The sequence below is a fragment of the Populus trichocarpa genome, chromosome 14 (genome assembly GCF_000002775.5).
Source record: "Populus trichocarpa isolate Nisqually-1 chromosome 14, P.trichocarpa_v4.1, whole genome shotgun sequence".
Classification (NCBI taxonomy): domain Eukaryota; kingdom Viridiplantae; phylum Streptophyta; class Magnoliopsida; order Malpighiales; family Salicaceae; genus Populus; species Populus trichocarpa.
Window position 1 is genome coordinate 10,679,732 of NC_037298.2, and position 16,593 is coordinate 10,696,324.

Sequence of the window (16,593 nt, forward strand, 5' to 3'; positions counted from 1 at the left end):
GCCAAGTAAAATCAAGTATAATTCAATCCTTCTATTTTAATGAAACTAATTAATTATCATCATGAGTTTAGAAACTATATATTCAATCTTGAAATTTTAAAATATGTTTATGCATTAATAAGATGGACAATCCATAATCTTGTTTTATCTTTCTAAAGCTCATGATTACACCTCTAAACACTATAAGAACTGAGGTATTCATTGTTATCAAAGAAAAATAATTTGTATAGTATCCTCCTTATATGTGGGGTAATACATATACATAAAATCTCAATAAATATTGTTTATTCAATAAGAATATAAGACTTGACACAAAAGATTACAATGCCTTGAAGAAATAGGTAAATATATTAATTTCTAAGGCTACATCTAACAATTTATATATAAAAAAATAGATGGAGAACTAGTGTTCATCATTTATCTTTACCTAAACTCCTTTCATAAGCCTATTACCTTTTATACCTCATGATGGAGAACAAGTATCATTTCCATATGAGGATGCTTTGGTAATAATCATTGTCCTTTCCAATTATAAAGTATAAAATATGCTCACGATAATGGAAACGTGGTGAATATTTTCTTAAGTAATGTTGTAAATGGAAATTAACCCCTTCAAGTTAATCCTTGTTAAAACGCCTCTAATTGGAATAAAAGGGAAAAATTTTCTAAACAAATGTTTTATTGATAAACTAGTAAACATTGAAACTTATTTCAAAAGTCTCTCTGCAACAAATTTTTATCGTGATCAAAATGGACTTGGCTTATAACTTCATTAATGACTAGCCTCTTTTTCATGGGATTAGAATGACAATCAATATCAAATATCTAGTTATGAAATTTTATATTGAAAAAGGAGTTGTCACAGTAAAGAAAAATCAATTAATCTTAAAAAAATACTTCTCCATTTGCCTCAAATAAAGCTATGTTTATTGAACAAACAAGGTTTTTTAAAGAGAGGGCAAAGATATGGACTAAAGCCATGAAAAGATAACCAATCGACCTCTATGAAATATGTCTTCATTTACTTTAAAGATAAGAAAATTATGTTTATAAAACAAATAAGGCCTCCAAAAAAAGAGACCAAAGATATGAATTGAAGCCATAAAGGGAAAACTAATTAGCCTTTAGGAAATGCACCTTCACTTTTCTTAAAGGCAAGAAAACTATATTCATTGAACATATAAGGCCTCTAAAAAATAGACTAATTAAAGATATTGACTAAGGCTGTAAAAGATGAAAAAGAAGTAAGTCTCTTTGAACATGATACTAGTGTAATTATTAAGATTAGATTTGCATTAGACATCGAGTAGGAGAAAGCCATCACGAAGCTTTTTAAAATCCAAAGGGCTAATTTCACTTTTAATCCCTCAGATATTCTAAGTATAGACTAGGATGTGGCCTCCCATATATCAAACATCAATTTATCTCTCATTTTTACTAGGAAAAAAAAAGAGTTTTAAGGTGAAAGATAAAAGGTCATAATTGAGGAGGTAGATAAGTTGCTAGAAGCAACTTTCATTTGATAAGTAATGTACTCTGATTAGCTTGCCAATATGATTATGGTGAAATAATAGTCTTGAAAGATTATCATGTTCTTTTTCAGTCATTGATCTGTACCCATTGCATCTCCTCCTTTGATGCTATTATAGTATAAGAACAGTTGGCCTGAAAAACTAGTTTTGATGTGGATTTTTCGCTCTATATAACAGTATGTTCAGTGCTGCAAAACGGTTATTATTTCATCCGGGCAAGAGTACAAGTGATAGGGTGTAAAGGAGGGGTGTTTTTTTTGTCTTATGTAAAGGAGAAAGGAGGGAGTTTTAAACCTTGCACACACACACACAGAGAGAGAGAGAGAGCACAGTTGCCCATTCATTCTGTCTCACGGGAAGTTGGAGACAATCTACAATGCTTCCTAAAATGACTTTGTTTCCTTTATATATATATATATATATCAAAACGAGGTGTTTCATTTAAATGAAACAACATCGTTTTGACGGTTAAGGTTTGAATTAGGTTAATTCTTCTTTTTCAATTTCAATCTTTCAATTTATTCAATTAGGTCCTTAATTGAATTTTAGGAATCAATTCAATTTTACCCCTATATAGTTTCAAAAACATCCCCTGATTTCAGTGTGTTTTTCATCTTAGTCCTTGGTTTTGGATTTATAAAAATTGATCCTCAATTGATCATTTAACCTTTGATTTTCTTCAATTTGGCCCATGATTTCATCGATTTTAGCCCCTGAAGTCTCGCGCCTCTAACAAGTCGGTCCCTGATCTTGAAGTTCTTTGATTTTGCTCTTAATTGACCCTAAAACTTTATTTTTCTTGCAATGTTGTCCTTATTTTCACCCAATTGACTTTGTAAAAATTAAATTTTGTCCTCTAAAATTTTAATCTTCTCAATTAAACCCAAATTAGGCTTTCAATCTTAATTTTTCATCAATGAAGTCTCTAGTAAAATTAAATTGACCAATTAAAAGTCTAATTAAATCTTTGCACTTAATTAAATGTTTTAATTTGACCCAAATTAATTCTTAAACTTAATTAAATCTTTAATTGGACCCATAATTAAATCAAATTGACCTATCAAAAGTTTATTAAGTCCTCATACTTAATTTTTATGTAAATTCACCTAATGGTCATTTAATTTGGCCTTAATTTGTATTGTCTCTCAGTCTTGGATTCAATTGGTTTAATTGGGCTCCAAATTCTATTCAAAATCCTAATTTAATTCCTCCATGTGCTTGAAATCCTTCTTAGCCTACTCTTGCTAATATTTTTTTATTTTCATTTTTATTGTTATTTTTTGTTACTTCTTATTTTATTTTATTTTATTGTATTTTGAAAATATTTAGAAACAGAGGGTCAAAAATTGGGTTATGACAGAACCATAGTTTTCTTATTTCTATTTTGTGTATCAGATCTAGAACACCTTCTAAAACGTTTTGACACAAATTATTGAAACAATGCTCAATTACTCTTTGTGACATACCTCGGTTTAATCTCTTCCACTTTTCAATGTCATATCAGAGCTGACTTTTCTAATTACTTGTTTATGGGTATGGGTATCGTACCATAAATCATGCAACCTGTTATAGAAATTTGTTAAACAAAAAAAAGGACAAGGAAATAAAAGAATACAAGTTTACAATAATATAACATTAGTTGGTTTAAACATACCTAGTTGCACAATGGTTTTCCCACAGTCTCCTAACAAGTGTCTTGTTGCTTTTGTCCCACAAAAAAAAATTTCTTAATTGATTTCATACCTTAATTAGTTTCCAAAATTTTAAAAACTAGTAACTCAAAGTAGATATTATTTAATTATCTAACCTTAAACTTTCTCCATCAAACATTTACCATGTTCATCCATTCAGGATGCTCATAAAGCTCACTCTATTAAAACAATGGTTCTTTAAACAACCACTTCATTGTAGAGGTAATCGAACATGCAACTTCAATATTAGTGAACTTGAAAACCATTTCATCAATGTCATTTTCATGTAATATAAAACTTAAAATAACTTAATACAATAAATAACTTCAATATTGAGATAAAATATTAATTATATACAATGGTCGCCTTTCCATTATGCAATAATTTTATCTGAAAAAGGCCCTATCAAAGAAGAGATGCCTACTATGTTGTCCTTATTGGTTAAGCCTTGATCAGTAACTTTTACATTAAGTGGTGTGTCCTTATAATCATCATCTATATTAGCAACACAATCACCGACACTAATACTTGATAAAGTAGTAGCGCTCTTATTAGACTTAAACATATTTCTTCTTGAATATATGGTACCAAAAAAGAAACAATAACATAATGACAACACATACTCATGAAATTTAAATTCAAACTCATATAAGCCAAATTTTATTTTGCCAAATTTTCTAATAAACATGCTAAGAAAATTAACACACAGAGAGAGAACATAAAACAAAAAATAAAATATTCAAATATGACTCTATAACCATATAAAAATAGCATCTCACTTCATCAAAAAATTAACCAATTACTACATTTCCTTTCATAGATAACACATCTAAATTAGTAATAGCCTTCACATTTTTATTTGTGCTACTCCACAACAAGTACATTTAAGGAATCCAAATCAAGCAAAAAATGATAACATTATCCCTACATATAAAAAAACCATAATTTCTCATTTTCCCGTACTTTCTTAGCTACCAAACAAATAGGTTACTTACATAAACAATAAAAAAGAAATCATATTACTAAACGAACAATCCCCCCCTAGTCACATAAACTTAGCCATAAATTATCTTCTCTTCACTTCACTATTTAACCAACCAAGAAACCATAATTGATACTTAAACAAACTCTCTTCACTTCACTAATCTCTTTTTCTTAGTTAGCTAAATACTTAAATTATAAATTATAAATCATTACCCCACTTTTCCACCAACCAACCACGAACCCAAATCATCAATAAAAATAATCCTCCACTAAACCAAGTAAAAAAATAAACATTTAAAACAATACCTAAAATTCAAAAAACAATCTTCCTATATTACCAACATGCAAAAATTAACAAAACCCAAAAAAACCTAAATCACATAAACCAAATAGCAAATAAATTACCTTCAAATCGGGTAAAAACCATAGCCCAAACTTAGGATTTAACTATGCCAAGTCCTTAGTTTATTAAATAAAAAAGAAGAAATTAAACTTGAGATGGGTAGAAAAGAGGTATTATCAATGTGGGATGTGTGAGTGGGGTAGGGGTTACTGTTGTTGTTTTGATGATGATGAATAACAAGAAGAAGAGGAAGAAGAAGAAAAAGAAATAGGAAGATGAGAGGAACTCTTGAGTTTTAATTCATTTTAAAAACATAAATGAAAATTCATTTAGTAATTTAAAAATATTAAAATACCAATGTAATTGTCGATAAAATATTTTTATTTTTTATTCTGTTTATTTTTTCCCATAAAAAATTACTGAAGAAAATCTTTCATCGTAATTTCCATCAGTAAATAATTATGAAACATTTTTTGTCATGTTTTTGTTATTAGTGTATGCCCACATCTATTTGTTTTTGTTACTATTCTCCAATTTTTTAGTGGTGTATGCTCATGTCTATGAGCAAGTTGGTTTGTTTTTGCAAGTATAAATACTTCATGAAAATGTCCGGCAAGGGAGGACACAAAAAAAGAAATAGATAGACTCCTACAAGGAGAAAACATTCTCATGTGCGGAAAGGTCCAGAATCCATCAAGGTTTTCAGCAAGGAAGGAAGATGATAAAAACTCTTGCTTAAAATGATTCATGCATGCATGTCATATAAAAAAGAGAAAAGAAGAGAAAAATCTTTTGAGAGACTACGACCGTGTCTTCATCACAAAATTGGAAATTGATTATCATCTTTATAAATTTAAGAACTCGAGGTCAGTCGGAGCACGTTGCAGGTGAAGTGTTGAACAATCAAACTGTGAATTTAAAGGACGAAGGTAGAGTATACGAAGGTGGAAGTTTCTGACTCAAAATAAACTTTATTTATATTACAATCCATACAAAAATACCAAAATCTATTCAAAAGATACTCCAAAAAAGAAAAAGAGAAAGAAAACAAAACTGTAGTTAATTGAGGTGGTGGGGCTGGGACCAAGGTTGTTAAAATCGCGATTCAACTCGTAAAATCGTACGTTTTTACGAGTCAATATAGGCTTTACGTGCTAAATCGTTCACAAAACTCGGAAATGGGTAAAATCGGGTCAAAATCGGGTAAAATCGTTAAAATAGGGTGAAATCGCTTAAAATCGCGATTTCACTGCCGATTCAACGAGTTTGCCCGCAGGAGATAAAACAGCAATGTTGATGACTGGTGTCAACCGCCTATTGGCTTTAACCGAGCAAAAGTGACAAATTGACAATTGCAAATTCATCGAGGATGCACTATGCAGTCTTCTCTTCACATTTCTGATTTCACCATTCACGTTCAGAACAGAAAAAATCCCTAAATTGAAATCCATAAGCATACCATCAAGCCATGAAGTTTGGAAAAGAATTCAAGACCCACCTAGAAGAAACCCTTCCTGAGTGGAGGGACAAGTTTCTCTGCTACAAGCCCCTCAAGAAACTCCTCAAACAATTACCTTCCACCGTTGATTCTCCATAATTTCTTCACTCTCTGATCATGGAAGCAGACGACTTGTCAGTCCTTCACAAATCACTCTTCGAAGACAAACTCTCTGCCACCGATCTCTTCTTACAAAAACTCTGTTCTGATACTTCCATCAAGTCAGCCCTCCAACGATTCTACTCGATTCTAAAACGCGGCGTTTCACTGATCGATGATGATGCTAATAATAGTGAACGCAAGTTAGGGTTTCAATTATGGACCGATTCGCAAATTCAATCTGTCGTTTCACTCGGTATCGCCATCGTTTCGTCTTCTAGATCTCTGTCAGGTTGTCTTTTTTACTCGATTTCCACTTTTATTTATTGATAATTCTTTTAATTCATTTTTCTGTATGGTTGAATTTTAATTAGCAGTTCAGTAGTTAACTTGCTAATAATTTCGATTTTATTTTATTTATTGATAATTTTTTAATTCGCTTTTTTTTTGTATGGTTGAATTTTAATTAGCAGTTTAGTAGTTAACTTGTTCAGTTTTTTTTTTTAATTTTTTCTAAATATTAATTTTCAACTCCATCCACGCCCTCCTCCGCTCACTGGTGATGTTCATGGTAATACGAATAGGACTTTGGTGGATTTGCAAGAATGGTTTGTTAGAATTCTTAGTGAAGAGCTTGACAAGTTCAATGATTTCTATGTTGATAAAGAAGAAGACTTTGTTATACGCCTTCAGGTTTCTTTCTTGATTTTTCTTTTCTTTCTTTGTTTTACATGTTTATAGCTTTGTGCATATGGGTTTTTAATTTCGAGGCTTTTGTTTATTATAGCTCTGGGAATTTAAGGTATTGTGGTTTGATGGTGGCTTTTAAGGTTTTTTCTATATGCATGTCTTGTAAATCCGAACTCATAGGTCTGGTTTAAGGGTTTTGTAAGTTTTTGAATAATCAGGAGAGGAGTAGAATGGAGAAGACATCGTGACTTCATTCGGAACAGGAGAATAGTGGGATGTCAAGGAAAAAAGACGCATAAAAGTGGCTTTCCTTTCCCTGGTAGTGCTGGGTGGTGTTGTCAGATAGTATGTGAAGAGGAGATTGTCGATGGGATTGGAGGGGCTTGATAAAGTTAAGAATAACTTTTCCAGTTTGTGGAACTTGCTGAAGTAGAGCAGAGTATTTTGTAGTATAGTTATAAGGCCAACCATCGTCAATTATAGCTGACAATAGGGATTGTTGGAAGTCAGTTGAGGGAATTGAGGGTGCTGAAATGAGGATATTGAAATGAAATGCCAGGTCATCAATATATGAGAATTCTTGGGTTATAACTTATGATGAATGGATTCTGTCTATTATTTGTAATTTGGATGAATGGATTCGACGAATGAATTCTGTCTATTATTTGTAATTTGGATGAATGGATTCTGTCTATTATTTTCTGATTGGATAATAATATAGAAGATGGGCTGTTATGTATTATGTTTTTTTTTGACAAAAATTTAATTACAATTATAAAATGTTTGGATTGATTACAAGGCTGATTTGAATTGATTCTTGAATTTTTATTTGAAGCATGAATTTTTTTAATGTATTTTAAAATTCCTTACGATTTTACGATTTTACGATCCGTTTTTACGATCCGAGTTTGTTTTGCATTTTCCGTGCCGTGTTAAAATCGCGATTTTAACAACCTTGGCTGGGACCTCAGTACCTGGTCCTTTCTTTTATAGCTGTGTGATATTTGTCAGTGAAGGTAAGGCCCCCATGCAGATGTCCCTTTTTCACTCTTTTTTCTTTTTCCCGACCCCAGATATATGTGGACTGTTTCATGTTTATTTTATTGGACACATGTAATATTTAATCAATCTTTGGACATGTTGTTGCCTCTCTTTTCATCATAACTTTTGGGTGTTAATGAGGGTTGCTTGCAGCAGCAGATTTAAAATAAAAATAAATAAATTTTCATAAAAAAAAAACACGTTGAACCTCATCCACGAATATTAGATATGCGTTTACAATCTCCACGTCTCGTGATGCTGTCAGACAAAATCTCCCATATTATAGTAGATCCAACTCTGTTTTGTGTGGTGTGGCTTCAAAGATTTTAGCTCAGCCCCACGTTTACAAAAGTTTATTGTTGCAATAAAAAAAGAACATAATTAGATGGCAAAATCTAAATTAGACCAACCATATTAGCTCGATGTGTGAATGCAGATTAGAGATGCATCCCATTATCTATGAAAGCTCTTCAGAATACTTTTAAAAATGATACAGAAAGGGAGAGCATTCCCGCACCCAATTACAGCACAGGAGCAAGCTCTTACTGGTTCCAACTTCCAAGCCTTAACCCCAAGGATGGGTCGACGGTCAGCTTGACTTGCTAGCAATTGAATTTTATGTTTTGAAAAATTGATTTGATGCCTAATAACCAACCAATGGTATGCCCCGCAGTGTTTGTCAGGCTAAGCATATATTTCCACGAAAAAAAATGAACAATCACTACGCTCGCAATGATCACCACTTAAAAATGATACAGAAAGGGATAGCATTCCCGCACCCAAGGGCAGAGGGCATGTTAAAGGATACATGTAAAGATTTTATCAATATTTTTTAACTAGTTTTATATAAAAATAAATTTATAATTAATAATTGAGTTGTTAAAAAATTTTAAAAATTTACGTGGAGCCTTTTAATATGATGCTTTACCTTTGGTTAAAATTTCAGAATTTTTGAAGAAATTCAGAGATTTAATGAAAAATCACAATTTAACTAGTTTTACCTTATTGGACGTAATTTTCAATACGACCATCAGATTGAGCTGAAGTTTTACGAGGGATCTTAAAATATATAGAATAAAATCTGGTTAAAATTTTAGGATGAACAGAGTTTTATTTGCCATTAAAAAATAAAACAAATCAACTCTTTCTTTTTTTCATATGTTGCCGACCGGTCAAAAGTAGAATAAAAAAAAAACCAAAAGAAAAAGTGTGAGAGAAAGAGAGAAAAGTAAGGGAAAATTAAATATAAAAAAAAATTCAAGGAAAAAAAATAAGAAAAGTGAGAGAATAACCTTGTAAACTTACAAAGTCCAACTTATAAAACACTAATCTAAGGAAGAATCAAGTGAAGGAAGGAGGAATTGAGAGAGGAAAAAAATTTAATTACTTTCTTTTCCAGTTGACATGAGATTGTTATTTTATCTCGGTTGAGGGGTTGTTATAATATTGATTCAGATTCGATTATAGATGAATTATATTTTACAAAACATCGAAGGATGTAACTTCAATAGTTGATTTATTTTTACTTTCACTTCAATTTTATGTACTTTCAAATTTATTTTTTAATATTTTAGGTAGTGTATTTGAATTAAAACTTTACTGTTAACTTTAAAAATTCATGTACATGAGTTAATAATTAATTTTAAAAATATATATATATTTAATTAATAGCTCAGGGCAAGAAAAATTCCTGACTCGCCTTGCCCGCACCCATTTACAGCACAGGAGCAAGCTCTTACTGGTTCCAAATTCCAAGCCTTAACCCCAGGGATGGGTCGACGGTCAGCTTGACTTGCTAGCAATTGAATACTATGTTTTGAAAAATTGATCAGGTCGTCTGTATCCTAATAACCACCCAGTGGGATGCCCCGCAGTGTTTATCGGGCTAAGCATATCTTTCCACGAAAAAAAAATCAATGTGCAGTCAATTTATTAGTATTGGGATGATAGGTGGGCAGTTTTTTTTATGAACGAAGGCTGGTAGTTAGGTGGCTAGTGCAGAATTCTGGTATATTAATTTGTCCTGGCTCAGAGATACTTTTCATTGTTGAAGCCTGAAGAAGATGTCCAATCCTAAACATGTTTTCCTACAATATCTTGGTCCTGTTGGCTACATCACAGAAACAAGAGCACTGCAAGAGTAAAATACTCATCAATGACATCAACTTGCAAGCGACAGCCGCGACTGCCACATCCAACTATCCATAATACCAAATTTTATTCTAGGATTTGTTGGAATTATATATTTTGGAGATTTATAGTTCACCTTTCCAGGTGTTTTTTTAGTAATGGTCTATTTACTTAATTCATTAGGATTTATGCTAAATATCCTTGATTATAATAAATATATATGAAGAATTATGGACTACATGTATGTTTTGGTTATTTAAATGATGCAAGCTTGAAACCTTTTCTTATAGGATTAGGTTTGTTTATCTAGGATTTGTTGATTAGGAAAGAATTAGCTTGACTAAGATTGGGTGCTTTATGTTAAACTTGGATTAATTTTTTTGTTTTAAAAGAAAAAAATCAACAAAATCATTTATTTTTAAGGATTAACGTGCGTCAAATTTATCGACGAGTCTTCTATTCATAGGAACCAACATTATTTTTAAAAATAAATCATGAATAAGTTTAGAAATATATCTAAGTAATTAATGGCATGTATAGAATAAATTTATGAGAAAACACATAGTAAAATAACATTTTTTTTCATTTGAAAAGATATTGTAAAGGTGATATTTATCTTTTCTTAAGCATAATTAACTAACTTAGTAGCTGAATCTTTGAGACCGGTGTCAATTTTAGAATTTTTAGTTTTTTTTTTAATTATATCATATATATTCATAGTGATGTGATAACTATGTTAATGTACGAAACCGGGTTAGATTTAAAAACATTGTAGAATAGATCCCATGAAAACATATAACATTACTTTATATAATATTACATGTGATGGAAACAGGTACTAAAGCAGGCATAAAAAAAAGTAAAAATAACCATCATAATATTTCATTACTAATTATTTGTCCATTGCATAGAGAAATAACATAATATTAATGGGTAGAGATAACATATATAGTAGTGGATAATATATATATATATATATATATATATATATATATATATATAATTTGCAATATCATAGAGGTGATATGCAATATCTAAACCCTTTCATGCATATATAATTAAGGCAAGGCTAGCAACATAAGACAGCTAAATATCCATTAGAATTTTAATGGAGTCTTGATGACCAGAGGTTTGAACCCATGTTGGATACTTGCTTGCCAAACTTTGTCAATGTCAGCCATGGTAGAACCGCATTCATGCTCGTCCCATCCTTCCAAGGCATGCACTATTCCAGCCACACGCCATGCGCTCATCACTCTTCTTGGCAGCCAATTCTGTCATCAAGTATTTTGCAATACAAATTAATTATCTTTCCTAAATTAAGAAAATAATGCAAATAGTACTTTAATTTTCTGCAATATTTGACTAATTAATTACCTCGCAAGAGTCCACATTTTCAAGAGATGCAGGGGCTGCCATTACTGGTATGCTGTGATAGAAGCAATCCTTGCGCAATTTCTTTGGGGGAAATTGCGAGAAGGGAATAAATAATGTTCCTTCTGCTGCTTGTTTTTGGTCCTCTTCTTTCAATCCATCCCCAACTAACCACGTCTACACAACAAAGTTTATTATGATATTAGAAATGTCAATATATATATATGCTACTTAAATAATTTAAGTTGTAATTTTATTTTATTTTTGACAAAAAAAAATTGATTTCTAATTCCTTGGTAGCTAATGAAAGCATACCTTTATTGAATAACTCTTTGAAAGAATTAGATTGTTCTGATCAGATGTGATGCCGAAAGATTTTTTAAGTTTCTGGTAATCATCCTCACATGGTACAACTACCTAAAAAATCAGTGAAAATAATCGTAATAATTAGGAATTATAAATTAAAACATGACCATAAATTAAATTTGCCTATACAATCAATTTAAATAAATTACTGTCAAATTGAAGCAAGTGACAACCTGTGCCTATTTGCCTAGTAGACAACAACAATACCTGGATTCCCCTCTGGCAGAGATTTAAAGCAACAGCATAGGCAACCTTAGAGAGATTGCCTCTATGAAGCACTTGTGTTGTTCCTTTAGGTATGCTATTCAGCACTGCAGCAACGGCTAGACTGCTTCCATCCACCACCTTCGTTTTGAGCCTGGGATGCCTTTGCACATAAAGTTCACCATACCTATTAAGCTCCTCTCCCTGCATAATTTATGTTTGAACATGATGAAGATATAATTAATAATTTATGGTATCCATGAAATATGGGAAATTGAAAAGAAAAAAAAAAACCCTATAAACTCAACTACGTGGCATCTAGTAATGGCCGTTCTAAAGTAACCACCACTGTTTTTTTTTCCCTAGAAATGCATTATATTGAAGTGCTTGCCTGATTCAAGAGACCGAGACTTAACACTTTAACACCTTTTTCCTCAGCTTCAAGTACAGCTTCTTCAATCAAGGTATTTATGGATACTTTTTGCCATCGCAAGTTGTACTGCCAAAAATTAGATAAGCAAATTAAGGAGAACAGATTAAACTGAACGCCCTTGATTAATCAATGACAAAGAAATATCCTTCTTAATTACTTGAATATTGTATTTTGGTAAGGTCCACGTCTGTAATCTGAGTTTGTGGAAGCGATTCCTCTCGACAACAAAAGTGCGTCCATAAGTCCAAGTTAACATCATGGTCCACAAGGTCACCGGCCACATTAACCATAGATACCACTTCGATTCTTGAGGGTTGGAAGCCAAGCAGGCAAGTCCAAGCCGTAAATGATAGATGGAATCTGGTGTGGTAAGATGAGTTAGATGCACTACATCAGGGGCTTCCTCGGGTCTCTTGAGCGAATCTTCATAGAGGGTAACAGAAGACGTGTCCATTGTGCCATAGATGTAATCATAGATGGGCATGAATAGTGAGTAATTGGTTCTGAATTGAGTGTGGTGAAGAGAGTGGTACCTGCAGCCATATCAAGTGTTTATTAGTTCATCATGGAGGGAGTAACTAGTTCTAAACTGGCTTTGGTGAAGAGAGTTGGAACTTGCAGCTGCATCAAATGTTAAATCATGCATTCGCGCTTATCAGATATTGTTTTGAACACTGATTAATAGACAACGCAATAATGCACTGTCAGTGAAAATATAGTGGAAAAGGTGAAATGTACGCGTCAAAGCTATTAAAATACAGTATAAAATCACAAAACGATACTATGGAATTATAATTAACAGAGTATTTTCCATAGACGACTGTATATTCTTTTCATCTTCTTTTTATGCAAAATTTGGTGAATCATTTTCCTGCTTTTTGTTCATAAGTATGGAAGAAATCCCATTAATAAAACGAAGAGGATACTGGTGAGAATTAATGATTGAAAATGCAAAAAATCAACTGAGATACATCTAGACTTACGATGGGGTGTACATGAGGTACTTGAGAGGGGGGAAAATGATGAAGAGCCATCTGGGAATGAGTTCAAAGTTGCAGTGACCCATGTTGTTCATCAAGTCGATGTAAGTGATATAACCAGCAAAGGATGTTAAAGAGGCTGTCCCCGTCACAATAGTCGTTATCAAAGGTATTGCGAATAGCATGGAGTAGGATATGTGCTCGGCGAATGGATGAATCACAGCTGCGATGCAGATTTCCAGAAAGAAAATGTCAAATAATTACACTTACTGTATATCATCATCATGTATTGCTAATAGTAATGGAGAATGGTATGCGTTCCCCTCAATCACACAAGATTTTTCTTCCGTTATTATAAAAATACTCGAACTTAAAACCTTCTATGAAAGGTCAATTAAACTAAGTTTATCAACGATCACACAAGATTATTAATAATTCAAATGCACACCATATATAAATGTGTGTCATTCTTCTTAAGGAGTACTTAAGAGATTAACTATTCACTTTGAAATTCTTAAATAACTTTTAAACCACCAACACCATATATACATGGGGGCCGGGGGTGTTTGGAGGGAGACTTACAAGTAATGGGCTCTGTGACAATGGAGGAATGGTGGTGGGAATGATAGCGAGAGTAGAGATAGTGGTGATGAAGAAGTCGATGAAGCCAATAATACAGAAATTCCACCGGACCCATATGAATCAGAGCTGTTAGAATTACACCATCTAACCTCCACATGGGGAGATGGCTAGCTCCTGGAATTATTTTGCTACCAACGTAGAATAAAATTCCATTGAACAATATTTGGTCATCCCTGCGGATATCCAACCAGAAAATCCAAGTATCAAAAAACTCACAAGCACTAGCTAGAGTGGAAATTAATGCATGAAATTATTGAAAAAGTATATATATATATATATATATATATATATATATATATATATATATATATATATATATATTTGATTATACAAATACCAGTTGCTTTCTCTATCAACTTGATCAAATTCAATGCCTTTGTCAATAATCCTGTTATTTCCTTTGGCTGTTCTGTAACGGGACAGGCTGATCCATAACTGGTTGTGAAGCACTCTCCACAACAGAATTGGGAAAATGAGAAAGCTTGGGAGATCTTTTTCATCTTTAACCATGAAGGCGTAGATGTTGTGAATGACACAAGGAGCCAATATTACATGCTGCAATATTTAAACACACAAACAAAACACAGATATATATTATTGTTTTAGGGTTATGATATATTAACGTTGTTTGCACGAAAACGAGTTACTCTACGTGTGATATCAGATAACGAGAAGAAAAGGAGCGAGAGAGAGAGATGGGAGGGATTTCCATATGACCTTAAAGCTTCCAAGAGGTTTCCATGGCCAGTCTGTGAGAATTCCAGGCCGAGAAGCCATCACTTCACTGCTACTACTTGTCTTTGTTTCCTCGCTTGTAGGGAAGTCGTGTATATATAGACGATGAGTAATATATTTTCTTTAGCGTTAACGTTATAATTATTGATGAGTAATGTTTTTTTAATAACAGTACTGCCGCTCGATCAAGTTAGAGCTGAGTAAATTATAAATTAATCCTTTTAATTTTGGAAAATAAATTAATTAGTCATCTTCTTAAAAAAAAAAACAAATTATTCAGTTTTTTTTTATCTATTATATGTTATTTTCTAAATTATGTTTTAATAAATAAATAGATATTATGGAAAGATTGATGAGAAAAGTAGATATTTTTGTAAATAAATTAATATGAAAGTAAGCATGATTAACAATGATAAGTGATTAAATAATTAAAATAGATTGGTCAACCATATTTGTAAAACGATACATGTTTCAATATACTAAACTCTCTTGCAGGGTATTTTTTGTCTTTTTACCATGCTTTCTTTTTATTAATATCAAGGTTACTCATGATGATTATTATATATAATCATATATTAAATATTATTAAAAAAAATTTAGTTTGTGCGTCGAGCTAATAAGCAGGCGTCATGTCATTTGGACAGTATATGTGAGGTCATGCAGTTATCAAACACCACCTACTGCAGTAGTATTTGAATCATCTCAGCGTCCTCTCCTTAAAGAGGTGACACGTGTTTCAAACGACCCTTCAGTTTGGCATCAATAGTCTTTTCATCCTTTTCTTTTTCTCTCTATCTTGATTTTCGCACTACCCCTTAAAAATCTTAAAACATCCCATTCAATTTGTATTATATTAAGATTTTGTTCTTTTTATTTTTATTACTATTTGTTTTATTTTGAATAACTTATAGAATTAGAATTCTTTTTCAATTTCATCCCCCTTCAATTTTTTAACCTTTCAAATTTGATCATCATTCTTTTAATTGTTGTTTATTTTATTTGAGATAATTTTTAAAATTGATTTTTTTTTCATTTTATCCTCCTTGAGTTTTTTCCTATCAAATTTGATCCTCTTTCTTTTGATTGATATTTTTTACTTTGAAAGAAATTTTAAATTGATTTTTTTTTCAATTTCATCCTTGAACATTAAATTAATTGGGAATTGAGCTTTTCAGTTGAGCTCAGGTCTAGGATTTCATGGGCTGCAAGTTTTAGAGATTAGCCAAGGTTTAGAAGGCTTGCTCAGATTTACTTGATTTTTTTTATTCATTTAGGCTTTTTTTTTAGTTTCATCCATTTATTCAATTTGAGATTAAGCTCCATTATTTTTATTTATTTTATTTTTTTAGAATTTTACACTAATTTTTAAAATGTACCAGGTTATTTTAGGTCTTTTTTTATTTTTTGTTCTTTGTTGAATTTCTTTTGCTAATTTTTTAAATTGATAATTTTTTTATAATTTCATCTTTCAATATCTAGAATAATTTTTTTATAAAATTAGAATTCTTTTTCAATATTGTCCTTTTTGAATTTCTTAATCTTTCAAATTTGGTCCTCATTCTTTTGATTGTTATTATTTTTATTTAAGATAATCTTTTAAATTAATTTTTCTTACAATTTCATCCTTATTAGGCTTTTTCTATCAAATTTGATCGCCATTCTTTTGGTTGCTATTTTTCTACTTTGACAAATTTTTCAAATTCATATTTGTTTTTCGATGTCATCCTTAAACATTAAATTAGTTAAAAATGGAGCTTCTTGATTGAGCCATAGTATGAGATTTCAATGTTGAATGATATTGTGAATTTCACTTTTGCTTCTTCCAAACATCATTTTGAGTTAAAATTGACT

General features: G+C 31.5%; 2 protein-coding genes across 3 annotated transcripts in view; both read right to left on the bottom strand.

The window, feature by feature from the left end:
* Positions 1-16,593, bottom strand: part of LOC18105332 (very-long-chain aldehyde decarbonylase CER1) — a 73,157-nt gene that overhangs the window by 13,806 nt on the left and 42,758 nt on the right. The gene's annotated exons all lie outside the window — the stretch shown is intronic.
* Positions 10,869-14,888, bottom strand: LOC18105329 (very-long-chain aldehyde decarbonylase CER1). 2 transcript variants are annotated; one of them, XM_024585832.2, is made up of 10 exons: positions 14,725-14,888; positions 14,345-14,562; positions 13,948-14,180; positions 13,369-13,588; positions 12,543-12,918; positions 12,344-12,451; positions 11,956-12,156; positions 11,698-11,799; positions 11,386-11,559; positions 10,869-11,282 (listed from the first exon to the last, which is right to left on the bottom strand). In XM_024585832.2, exons 1-10 carry the CDS (start codon positions 14,782-14,784, stop codon positions 11,106-11,108), a joined length of 1,869 nt encoding a protein of 622 aa, XP_024441600.1. In that variant the 5' UTR covers positions 14,785-14,888; the 3' UTR covers positions 10,869-11,105. The 2 variants fall into 2 exon arrangements, with proteins under 2 accessions (XP_024441600.1, XP_024441601.1); XM_024585833.2 differs by lacking the exon at positions 11,698-11,799.